Below are 13,494 nucleotides of genomic sequence, written 5' to 3'. Positions count from 1 at the left end.
ATGAAGACGGGGGTGGGAATAAAGTAATGAACGGGGTGGGAGGGAAGAAAGTTTTCGGGCCGGGAACATAATAAAGCTGGAGTCAACGGAGGATAAGAAAATGGTCGAAAGAGTAAAAGAGAGAAAGAGAAAGGGGGGGACATAAGACGAATGGGCGCGGAGGGCAAACTGCGATCGGATCGAGAAGAATAGCGACGGAGGAAGGCGAACAGAAAGAAAGAGAGAGAAGTAGATATAAATTATGGATCATAGAGAGACCGATAGAAATTTTCAGTAATTAATTATTTACTATTATTGCCTTATTTTCTATTTTTCCATTAAGCCAGACAATGCTCATTTCCCATAAAAATTCACAGACTATGTAAACGTCATTCCAATTCAGTTAAACATTTTTATATACTTTTCGTTTTAAAATTTTCTTTCACAAAAGAGCTTTAAATTAAATGAAGTATATTCAAGTAAAAAATAAAAATGCAAAAGCAATCGTGAAGGCTCGTTTAATTTCTTCGGAAAATAGTTTGCTAGCTGCCCGGAAAAACAGTGTTTTAAGGAATCTTTCATTACAGTTAATTACGGGTGCAAGTCCATCAACAAATTGCCCAGGTCTTTTTTTCGCCTCTAATAAGGTTATACTGCTTTCGTGCATAAAATAAGAAGAAGTTTAACGGGGAATTTATATAGGCTATTAGGCGGATCCATGAAAATTAAACGCAACAAAAAACCTTAACAATCTTCTTCGCGCAGACTTCGCGGACGCAAAACCCCGTGCAACCTGGAGGGTTAAACGCATTCGCTCCCGCGCGCATGTATATGCATGTATATTAAGTTACCGTTCACGAAATTGCTGTGCCGCCTAAAAGAGTTTCTATGAAAATATTGTTCGTTCGTAAACTGTTTTACATCCGTTCCAACCGGGCAGCGTTAAATTCGATTTTTTCACTCAGATATACCCCTTTATAACAGAAATTAAGTTTCTTGAGAAAAAAAGGCAAGCTTGCAGTACTTCCGGCTTCCTTCATTCGCAAATTAGATATTGTGTTCGAGCGTACACAGAAGTAAAAGTTCTTTAACCCTTTGCAGTCGAAGGCATTTTAACTGGAAATCCGAAATATTTCTTCTTTATAAAATTGAATTTTATGACTAATATAGCAGATAATAGCTCTTAACAATTTCTTTAAATATTAGTAAATTTGATAAAGACTATTTTAAAACGTGGCGTGATAATTTTTAGATTTCGATCGCGACGGCGATCCAATTAGACTTAAAGAAATCAAATCATATGCGACATCATAATTCTTTCCACCGAGCCAATTACTACTGTTACATATTCGCCGTGAATCGAGGGGAAATTCGATCTTTCTGCCATTAAAATTTAGGAGGGAAAGCGAGCGTAGAGATACAAGATAAAAGACTCGTTCTATTTGAGAAATGATTTACGACCAACAAGTTTCTAATCAACTTTGTTGCGAATTAATCAGATACGTATCTCTGCGGTTAATTATCTCTACAAAGCGAGTCGTTTAACTCTTTCACTTTAGTGTTCCTTTTAAATACACGCTATACGAAGAAATATTTTTACAGGTCCATAGTTTTTTTTAGACATTCATAGGACGTTTTAAAGACGTCTTTGCGGTACGTAGGGTGCGAACAGACCAAACAGATTCGTATAGAATCATGCGGCAATGGAAAAGCACAGAGGTTTCGCTTTCGCGTTCAGTCTGCGGTAATAAATACGTCTGTTCTCCCGGGAAGCCTCGTATACCAAATCGAAATCTGCGAGAGCGGGTATAAAAAAAAAAAATGTGGCATGCACGGTAAGTGACCGCGGCGTATTTCGCGGAGCGTGGCCAGTCAGCGGGAAAAGTGGAAAAGCGTTCATGCGTGTATCTTGGCGCTTCTCACGCAAGACAACGCGCGTCACCTTTTTTCTCTCTCTCAACGTGTTTTGCCTTTGTTCGCCGTAAAAGGCCCTGGGAACGGTCCCCGCGAGCTCTGCGAAAACTTTTATCCGGATAGAAAATTAATAAATTATTTACGCGGACTTTCTTTCGACTGTTCGCTTATTCCCGGTTTCGCTGCGGCGCCGTGGAAACGGAGAGACGAAAGTGTCGCTGTAAAACGGCGAAAATGGCCGGATGAAAGGGAACGTTTATTACTAATTATCGTTATTAATTGGTGCTATTATTACTAGCATTAAATTACTGTACTATCACTATATTAATATGCTATCACTGTATTACTATATATATTATTATTATTTCTGTAATTAACGATTACTTTTTCAGGAATTTTACGCTACCCTGCGAGAGCATTTTCGCATCGTCATTGATTTAATCTAATTAAATGTTGCATAATTATCGATCGTCTGCTCATTACAATAGGCTTCGAATTAATCGAGTGTAATCAATAATCTAGAAAATTTAACCAACACGGTAACATGTATATAATACACGCGGCGTGCACAATACCGAAAACTCTTACAGCTCGAATATGTAGGCTCTCGCGTGCGTACACGACGCGATTATGCGTATCACGCGGATTATTAGTGCTTTTGATCGTAAAACCGAGATCGATGTAAACTGATATTTATCGGGAAATCATGACGCCGTTATCTTGATCGGAACAATCTCGACGCGAATCGTGTTATATATGTTTCATTGTTCCGAGGATTGCACGCGCCGCGCGTTGGTTTCACCCGAGCAATAAACATTTCCTGGCCACGTGATATCCGCGCGTATTTACGTAGTGTAACACCGGTTTGCTATAATTACAGATTTACGATGTCAAAAACGGAATTGTGGAAGCATCGGTTCTATACACCTGCAATCGGTTTCCTGCGCTGCTAGTAGTTGCCGCAGTTTCCGTGCTCGAAGATCGCGCTTTATGGTGGCGAACTATGCAGCAAATTAATCTCGGCGATATCATAAATTATTTATAATGTTTAAAAATAGATATTTAAAATAAAATGACGAGATAATAGAACGTTTAGAGAAATAAACGTTCGGATAAAGGTGTCTCTACTATACTTATACAAAAATAGAAAGTTAATTAACACGTCCAGTGCCGAAAATCGACCACCACGATTTCCCCATAGTTAAAGCAATTCAATTAATTAAAGCGAAACTAGAAAGTTAACATTTACCATAGGCGACGGCATCTAGGCGGAATGTAGGCGAAGTCTTTCGCCTACATTCTAGTCAAATTCGATTTGTTCGAGCATATTACAACAAAAAATGAATTCTCAAGATTGGTTAGAAATTAGTGTCACTCGTATTCGAATCACGTGACGCTCAATGCGTTAATTACTATCGAAACAGCGTCTTTCAAATTATAATCACACCTGCAGATAAAAATGGTAGCTCGTCGAAGAGATTACGGTTCTTACCATGGTTACCGGCGGCGGAGAATATGGTCCGAGTTTAGCGAAAACAATGGAGCCGAGAATCGAAGGGATGGTGGCAGCGTGCACCGCTAATGGATGCAATTAAAACGCGTAATAGACTTAGAACACCGGCTGCCGGAGCAGGTCGGTGATAGGCCTCCGGCAAAGCAACCGTTTCCCCGGGATTTCCAGTGGACCCTGGTTCGGTTTAGTCACCGTTACGTTGCAACGAAAAGGCACGGGCGGTACGCGTATGGAGGAGAGATGACGGAGGAGGAGCAGTTCGCCTCCTCTCTTCCTCTCCCTCTCTCTCTTTCTCTCGTGGTTTCTTCTCCTTCCGCGAGTCGGCGGAATCGATTTTCGCGTCTCCACGTTGCGAGACTGCGAGTCCACCGGTGAATGGAGAGAATGAGAGAGAGAGAAAGAGAGGAGGTACCGAGAGAGTCCATACGTTTCTCCGAGGTCCCCGCCGGCTCGCCAAAAGCCTCCTCGTCGCATATGTATTCGACGTCGCGGTCGAAATTATCCATTCCCGAAAATCCTGGCCATCCTTTGCCTTCCTTTTCATTCTATTTACTCCCCCGTCCCTTCGCGCTTCCACGGCAATCGGGGGGGGGCTCAATCTCGGGATTTGTTTTCCGGCTGATCGACACGCGGGAGCTTCGGCCGTCGATTCCGTGGCTCGCCGGTTCTCCATGCCGCGGGAACAAGTTGTTGCTTTAGGATAGGGGAACCAATTACCGTGCCTTGTTTGCGGACGCCGAGAATTCACGCCGCGATAAAAGAAAGACGAGAAAATGTACTTTGGCAACTCCGTTGACATTATCTCTATAGTGAATGCTATGGTGTTCATTTTCATTGTGATGCGAAAGTAGGTGCTTCGTTTTAGGGCGCGACATGGTCGGATCTAAAAATGGACGTAACGTGGACGTCTTTAACCTTTTAGGATATTTTTACCATTTCTCCTAATATATATATTTCTTTTGGTATAGCTACATATAGTGTTAGCTATATTATATTATTTTCTCAATGTATTGTATATATACACTTTCACTCTAATCGCTTACTTTAATAGCTAATAATACAATTGCTAATAGCTAATAATATAATAATACTATACCAAAAAAAAGCCGTGTTACCAAAAAAATATTAATTTTAGAATTATTGTAGAAATTTTGTAAACGAAGCGTCAACTTTTCGGAGACTCGCGCGCGTCCACGTGTTGCCGTAAAACACTGTCGCCGACCAATCCCCGGGCATCGAATTCACAAAAGGGTTTCGGCTTATTGTTTGACGTCCCGACGTCTGTTAACCGGAACGCTATCCTTTTGATAACACTTTCTGTCGGACCCTGAAATCTCTCCACCCTCCCCGCCGTCTTTCCGTGTCCTGTTACAGCCGCGCGAGCACAATTATGTAGCTGCCAGAAAGCGTGCATTTTTCTGTCAGCCTTTCATGTTCCGCATACACGCATAAAGGATCCAATCCTGTGCGAACATGCTACCCGAACACAAGGCGGGACACGCGCGTCGACTTTTTCGCGTTTCCAATTTATAATGTCGCTTCCTCGTATGAAACACCGGGCAACTTCACGTCGCCGACGTCATCGTCCTCCTTCACCTCCTCGTCGTCGTCGTCGTCGTAGTCGTTGACGGTGGACTAGCTGGCTTATACTCGTTCCTCGACGTATCGTAAATTGGTGTTTTATGCGCTAGTAACGCAACCATGATGCAGATCAATTTAAATCCATTTACATCGATCCGTTCTCCTCCGATAGTTGCACAGTGCCTTAAAAAGAGATTCCAGTTAGGAGAATTCATTTTTCTTGTTGTTATTCGTTTTTTTCTTAACACGGTATTTTTTAATAATTCGCGTTGTGCTTCATCGAGATGGTAGAAGAATGATTAGACAATGGGTAATGTTTATATCACAAAATACGATTGCAACTTTATCACAATTTTGCACGCTTTCAACCAAAAACTGTGAGAAATCTTCAGTTTTCAAAATCCATCAAAGTCCTTGGTTTAACCATAGACGAACGAACGATTGAAATCCGCTTTCTTTACGGCTTGAACAAGCAAGCGAACAATTGTTCTTCGCCGGCAACCACGACAAACGCGCGATCTTAAACGTCTTCGTCCAGAATTCCAGAAGACGCAAGGATAACTCCCGGCCGTGTGCATGCGACGCGGTTGCATCTTCCGCGAGTGACAACGTTTCCGTAAATTGGAAAGGAAAATTCTTCGGCGAGAGGTCGGGGGGGACATTTCTTGGCTCCGTCAGGACTTCATTACGGAATTCCCGCGTAGAATGTGTCTCCTGTTCGAGGAAAAATTGGAAACAAGAGAAGAGAACGGTTCTCGATTTCTCTCCCTGCCGCGCGGTGCAATCACGCGGCATGACGGACATTTTCCATTTCTGATTCCCGGCGAATCCAACTTCTGCCGCGGAATATCGGAACGCGGACATTTTTCCCGTAAATTTCGTTGCGCTTATATAATGTCTCAGGAATAGCGGAGGAATCGAAGATGAGGCATCTCCATCGATTTTAGAGATATTTGGTAGCGTAAAATTTATTTGATGGATCAGTGAATTGGAGAAATATGCATAATAGATAGCTGTATTAATATTGGTATTGTTAAACTGATCGAAATTAATTTTTCTTGATATTAAAATAATTTTTATACGAGACATTTGTTAAAAATATTAAGGATAAATAAGTGTTGATCGACGCAACGCGAAAATAATCGTAGTGCAAGGGCTTAAACATAAAAGCGTCAGCATATTCTCTGGAAAAGGTAAGAATAAAAAGAGTTTCGACTTTCCGAACAAGCGAATAGGATATTCGCTCGTGCTTTATCTCGGCCAGCTCTCCCGCAGCCTGATATTATTTAATACCGCGCGAACGTCGCGCCATAAAGTTAAAAGTGCGAGGGAACACAGTTGCAACTTGTTCTCCCTTGTAACTCTGTCCGGGGAGTCAGGGGACCGAGGGGGGGGCTCAGTTATTCGAAATGCCACACGTGCGCGTCTATAATTTGTTCATAGCGTCGGCCATACTTCGAATTCCAGCGTTGGAATTCCGCCGCCTTCGAACTTGCCCCCCCAAGTGTTTCAACAATTTCTGACGGTTTAACGCTTTGTTCAACGGAACGTTTTCTCGAAGTATTAACGCGCGCGCGCGCGCGCGTCGAAGCGGGCTCTCCGCGATTTTCCACGAAGCGGCCCGAACTAAAACGGCGACCGTCCAACTAAAACTATCTTTGATTCGGATCACGATTTGCAACAGTTATTATCTAATAATTATGCTAAGACTGCCCACGTTCCTGTCGCGGACCGCCACGCAAACGTAATCGCTCGCTGTGCATGGCTCCCATAAATATTCAGACACCGTAGCGAAATTGCTGTATTATAATAGCACGTTTATCGTATTTGTTTCTGTTTTACGGGTCGAATCGCTTTCGCAGGAATGAACATTGCTTTTTAAAATTAATTCTCACAGCGCATTTTATTCCATTTCAAAATCGACCCGCCCTTACCGGCAAAACCTATATTTAGTCATCATAAAAAAGCGGTAACAACTCTATCGACGGATGTCGCCGTTTATACGGCACCAGGAACGTCCCTTTCTGCAAGAACCCTTGTACGAACGCGCGCTTAGAGCATGTGGGCGGCTGGATACGAAGCACAGGGCATAGGTAAACAGAAATGCAGGTAGACGACGCGTACGACGCCGCTGGATCCGATGGTTATCGTTTGAAATAGTCGCGAAACTTTCAGCGAAGTCCTTCCGAGAAAACGGGAACGGTCGTTTTCCCGGGTAATACAATATACTCCGAATAATGCCTGGAAATGGTAAAACGGCGAAAATGGAAACTTCGCCGGGGAATGAGAAAGGGATGGACGAACAAGGAGACCGGTATACCTACACACAGAGAGAAAGCGAGAGAAAGAGTGAGGGGAGCGAGGATACATACGGCAAGAGAGAATGGGGAAAGTCTCCGGCGTATAGCGTCGGAAATCTTGGAGAACCTAATCGAAGTAATATTTTACGAGTTTTGACATTCGATATAGCTCGTCGTGTTCGCTAAATTATCAAGCTCCGTATTAACCCTTTGCAGTCGGAGCCATTTTAACTGGAAATCCAAAATGTTTCTTCAGGCGTACAATGTTTCCGTTTTCTATAACTTGGAGCATTTTGTACATTATAAAATTGAATTTTATGACTTGTGTAACAGATAATATAGCTCTTAACAATTTCTTTAAATATTAGTAAATTTTATAAAGATTATTTTAAAACGTGGCATGATTATTTTTGGAGACGCCTGAGAGTCGCCATTCGACCGCAAAGGGTTAACACTGTACCCTTATATTTTACTGTAATAATAGTAAAAGAGCTACGAAATATAATATAATAGCAAAATTGATACGAAATAATAAAGCGACGGTAATTTTTCAATCCGTTCGAAACGATGGCAATTGTTCCCATAATCGCGATTAGCAGGACGAGCGGTCGATGCTTCGTAGAACAATTTAGACGTTACCGTGACGCACGGGGCTCGCATTTTGTCCCCGCGGCGGCGGAGAAATAACGGAGTTCAATTACATTAAATCGTGCAAACAAAATCCTTCGCGGGTACTCTCGAAAATGGATATCGACGCGGGGACAAACACAACGGGCCGCGGGATCTATCGGAAATCGGGACGAAGATAGAAATACGGTTGATTAAATGTTCGCCAGACCGTCGCGCGGGCGGCCCATGAATCGACGATTATTTCTGCGTGTAGTATCAGGGGGGCGGCTGCGGCCAGAACCACCAGTGTGTGTCCGTTTAAGCAGGAACTCTCACGGTTCAATTGTTTCGCGAAGGGGGACACCACGACCACCGACGCGAGTTCTCATAATCTGGTAGTTGACCCTGACGCCAGTGGTCTCTGAGATTGGCAACGTTTTTGCATCCGGCCAGCTTTCCCCCTTCGAACCCGGCGGCTTTAGGGTCGACGGTGCGGCTGTTTACTCTTATCTAAACCCGTTGATGATAAGTTCCGTTGGTCGCGTTTTAAAGCGGTCTCACAGTCATCTCTGGATGTTTCGCATCGTTTGGGCCAACGCTAATCCGAAGGATTATTTAAACGAAATATTATTGTTGGAAAATTTTGATAAAAGATAGAGAAATGATTATTTATTTATCATTTAAATAATTATATAACAATATGGGAGCTAGCTTTAGTATTTTCACCTTGATAATAAATAAATTATTATTATTGGTTGTCATGATAGGTCGATTAATAGGCTATCGGTTGCTAAATCGTTAATATTATATAATTATGTCAATAAAAAAATAAATGAGCAGCTGTGGTGTTATAGAGTATGGTATGACCACAAAGGGTTGGGCTAATTCATTTTGGGTAATATTATCGTCATACGAAATGGCCGCTTTGAATTTGCATTTTTACCAAAGCGTATGCAGATATTCAAGATATCACTGGATCGGAAGAAATTGATTACGTTTGCTTTAGTTCCATTTCGCCAATGCGCGCGATAACGTTTGATCATAGCAGCGCGCCATTAATGGTTTTAACTGTCCGTCGCGATTAATGGTCTCGTGGCATGAAACATCGTGCAAGTTCAGATATAGATAAACATCGATTGGCAAATACTATCGCCCTTGCGTATCCCACAATATTTACATCGTATTGTAACATTTACATCGTATGTAATATTTACATCGTATGTAATATTTACATTTAGCACGACGTATTTGCAAGTTGCAATTTTTCATTCACCGGGGCGACGACTTAATCAACACACACACACACGTTTAATCCAAGTCAAAGTAATTCACCGCATTCGGCAGTTAATCTCGATAATGGAACGATCGCTCTATTTTATTTATATTTTACGCATTTCATATCTACGCGTTGTTTTCCGACCGGTTTTGCTACGAGCGATACCATCGCAGATCGCAAAAATTTTAGAAAAATTCTATCGCGTCGCAGATATTGTTGTTTCTAATGAAATTGTTTTCCAATGTTTGCGTTGCGCCGGCGGAAACGCTACCCCCCACCTCTCCCCTCTCTCCACCCCCGGTTGCTTCGAACAATTTTTGGCAAGGGAAAACGTCAAAAGTTCGTCGCTTTTTTCCGATTTTTAAACTAAACGAAGTCTTTTTGCGGAGAATATTCTCTCTTTCGTGATCCTCGATGGAAGGCGATCGATATAACTGGCTTTGCGCGATCACGCGTACGAATGCTCAGCGCTTTCATGTTATACTTTTCCATAATTAGCATTAGCGAACGCGAGCGATAACTCAACACCTCCCCGTATCGATTTTTCTTCATTTAATTTGGATCGCATAATGTCCGCGATATTACTATCCCCGTTCTCTCTCTCTCTCTCTCTCTCTCTCCCCCCCTCTGCCGTGAGTTCACGGTTATTTCGTATGTAAAATAGGGGAGACAAACAATATAAAACGGTATATGGAAATATAAATTGAAGCAATCGGGTACGTGCGCGGTATAAATGTCCGGGGAAAAGTTGATAGCATTACGTACGAATAAATATCACTTACGGCACACGACTGTAATTTGCATTAAATATTCTATGATAATTCGAACACGTGTAATTAAATACGCGTAGATAAATTATGAATTATAATTGGGAAAGTCGTGCACCGAGAGGATCATGAAATTTACATTGTTGTAATACGACGAATTCTAATTCCGAACAGACTCGGTAATAAATAGAAATAAATCATTGATCGAACAGTAATAAATACAGATTAATCATTAATCGAACACTCGTTAACTGTATAAAATACTTTCTAAACCAATCCTAATATTTTGCAAGAAATAATTTGCTAAATAATTCCGAGGTCGCAAATACGCTTTCTGGATCGCAATAACGAATTTTGCAATTGCAATATTGCATTTTGCAAAAGGTATAGTATCACCCAGACCCGGCTCTAAATATCTGGAGCACGGGGTAATCGAGTTTCGCTTGTTTCGAATTATGAAGTTCGCCGCCGTTTAAACCGGTCTCGAATTTCTTTGAGCACGATTGGCTGGCTATGCGCGCGCGCGCGCGCGCGGTCTGTTAACTGAAAATTCCAATATTGGAACAGTTAGCCCCGGATAATAAGGATTCCATTGAATTTGCATTTTAATTAGTCTGCTCTGTCTAGAAAAAGAAACGAGCTCTCTTTGATTCTATATCGGTGTCCCCTTGGTCTAGAGGGGGTTTCGTTTCACTTAAATGCAAACTCTACGGAACTTGCTCCCTCTCAACCTCGATATCGCGTCGCGGAAAGAATACCGCGGCGACAGTCGGGGAACTCTCCTCCTCGCAAGACGCATAAGGGCGCGATTGCGCCTGATCCAGGGTAAACTCAGACAGCGGGACGTTTATAGATAGTCCGCGATGGCGACCAGATCTAACTTGAGCGTCTCGAGCCCGGTCGGTGCTGACTCAGGTGAGAAAGTATCGTGGAAGAGATATTTACCCTTTATATCATACCTTTATCCGAGCTGGCCATTTGATATTTTTCACATGGGTCTATGATAATTATTTAAAGGAACTCTTTTTAACCGAATATTTTATTCGAATAGCAATCGTTCGTTCTGTTATATAAATATTTGTATATTTTATCTATACTATATTCCATGTTAAGAGAAATTAACGTGGCTTCGAGTGCAAAGGGCTATCGACGTACGAATTTACTAAAATAATTTGAGAGAGAAATAGTTGTCAATTCGACGTCAAAGTATAAATTCGATGCTGTAGAAATCAGGAGAGGGGGTTAAGATGCTTACGTTAAGTAGACCACCCTGTTCCTAAACGAAATATAAATCTTAATTTCTCTCTCTCTCTCTCTTTCTTTTTTAATTTAAAATACCGCGATAGTTTAGACGATATTTACCATTGGAATTTCGTATAAATAGTTTGAAAATTCTTTTCTATCTTCGGTAGATAATTACTCGTCGTAATCATACTCTCTAGAACCTCTCGCCCACCAATCCCGAATCGTACTCTTGATCCTCTTACTTATCAACCCTCTTACTCATCAAGAAGTGTATAACATCCGAGACTTCCTGTTGAACTTTTCCTTATCTTCGCTGCTACCTAGATCAGACTCCCACGGTTTTCGTTAAAGTTTCTCTAACAATTGGCAACCGCTTACGTCTAAGATCCTTACTCGGGCAGACGCGTATATACAGAAGAATTACTAATAATGCCGCACTTGTGCCAATTTTCAAGCGGAGGTGTTATTGCTTCATTACACATCGATGCTTCCATTGTAACCTCGCTTATTAACCCTTTGCAGTTGGAGATATTTTCATTTTAAATCTAAATCAATTTTTCGACTAATAGTGTCGCTATTTTTTATAACAATGGTATAATATAGTATTATAATATTTTAGTAATACAGTATTATAGTATTTTATAGTATAATACGAATTTAAGAACAACTTTGCAATAACGAAGGGTTCAATTTGTTTTACAATATTTCCTATGATTTTATTACCGCGACGAACGAATAAGTAATTAGCGTGGCGGTCCACGGCCGTCGAGAGTTCAGTCTTCAATGTTTAGGTTGCCGGGTCGGTGCTGTTTTGACGTCGAAAGTAAACGAAGCCCGACTACTTCGAATTCCGTGGGTACGCAAAGTTTCCTAAAAGTAAACGATGAGATCTAACAAAATAAACTGGGAGCTATGCGAATAGATATGCACGGGGGACAAAACAATCGCGACGCGACGCGCGACGCTCGAGATTCTCTCCCGCGGGATAAACAGTTCGGTAGCCTGACGTTTTGTCTGAGTTACTCGGGGGATAAACTGTTTAAGGATTGAGCATTGTTCTAGACGAATAAACCTTCTCAGCCGGCTGAAATAGTTGCCTGTTCCACCTTTTATCTAAACTCGTTGATAATGTTTTGACGTTAAATTCTTGAATCCGAGCGAACACCGCTAGCTTTTAATTTATTAGTATTTAAAACATTTTATATAGTATTATAATATTTTATAGTATAGTAGGAACGTAAGATATATTTAATTATAATATTATCACAAAAATAAAAAATTGACAGTAGGTCCACGGAACGCCTACTTTTGGCACGTTGAAAGTTCTTTTTTAATACACAGTTTGAAAACATAAAGATACATTTATTGGAAAATTATTCGATTTTGTTTCATCGTACACACACGTGTATAAAATACGGCTAAAAATCTGAATAAATATTATTGTTATTTTTATGAAGCTTTAACTGAAACGAACTCTCGATTTGTGGACAGCCGTGCAAAATATACGCCTTGTTTGCCATCACTTTATCTGTTTGATTTCGCGAGAATGATTTCTGTTTCGCGAGGAAATGTCTCGCCAGGTAATTACTTAAAAAACAGCGTTTCGTATTTTGGCGACACGATGCATGGGGATGCGACGGACACGTGTAAATTATTGGCGTATCCGACATTACTCGGTTCCCGTGCACAACAGAGTACGTAATTGGTTCTCGCGCGGCACAATATCATTTCATCCAAATTGAATTTCGTTTACGTCTCGTCTCTCTCTGTATACCTGTTTCCAACCAGCTTCTTAGTTCGAGTTCCGGCTGTTTCGCGATACCTTTGCAGTCGGTGGTCGCTTAGAGCGCGAAATTACGAGGTACCGGTACATAAACGGCATGCGCCGGCATGCAGCCGCGGTAATGGCAGCTTAGCTGCGCCCGTGCGAGGGGAAATATGTTTGTATTATGTCTGGCAACCGAAAACATCCTAACTCGAACCGTCGTTTCGAGGAAATTGATTTAGTCTTTACCGGATCAACGAGACACGCGCGCATTCGGGACTCGTAGGATCCGTAATTAGGGAATAAATTAATTCCGCGAACCGGGAACGACGGAAGCTTCGAGTCGCGTTTAATATATCATTTGATTGGGCGAAATCTTGTCAAAAGACAAAATATACCGTATCGATATTTTAAACACCCATAGACCACCCCCTAAATCGCTTGATATATTATTTAAAAAATAGGATAAACAGCAAGGGCACGGAAAATAATATTTCTATTTTAGTACTTAAACCAAAGAAGTACCTCAATATTTTTCTAACAAA

General features: G+C 41.4%; 1 protein-coding gene across 8 annotated transcripts in view; it reads right to left on the bottom strand.

Annotated features, from left to right (window-relative positions):
* Positions 1–13,494, bottom strand: part of LOC144474729 (uncharacterized) — a 70,206-nt gene that overhangs the window by 41,037 nt on the left and 15,675 nt on the right. The window contains exon 1 of one of the 8 annotated variants that reach the window (XR_013494783.1): positions 3,386–4,013. The exons of 6 other annotated variants lie outside the window; for them this stretch is intronic. Coding sequence is in view for 1 of the 2 variants with exons in the window: in XM_078189917.1 (XP_078046043.1) it covers positions 5,133–5,170 (38 nt within the window). In the remaining variant the exon portion in view is untranslated. Of the gene's footprint in view, positions 1–3,385; positions 4,014–4,758; positions 5,171–13,494 lie in introns of those variants that run through there. One more of the 8 variants, XM_078189917.1, reaches the window with a different exon arrangement.

This window comes from Augochlora pura, chromosome 9 (genome assembly GCF_028453695.1).
Source record: "Augochlora pura isolate Apur16 chromosome 9, APUR_v2.2.1, whole genome shotgun sequence".
Classification (NCBI taxonomy): Eukaryota; Metazoa; Arthropoda; class Insecta; order Hymenoptera; family Halictidae; genus Augochlora; species Augochlora pura.
The sequence above is the reverse complement of the archived record's forward strand: the minus strand, read 5'-3'. Positions and strand labels throughout refer to the sequence as shown.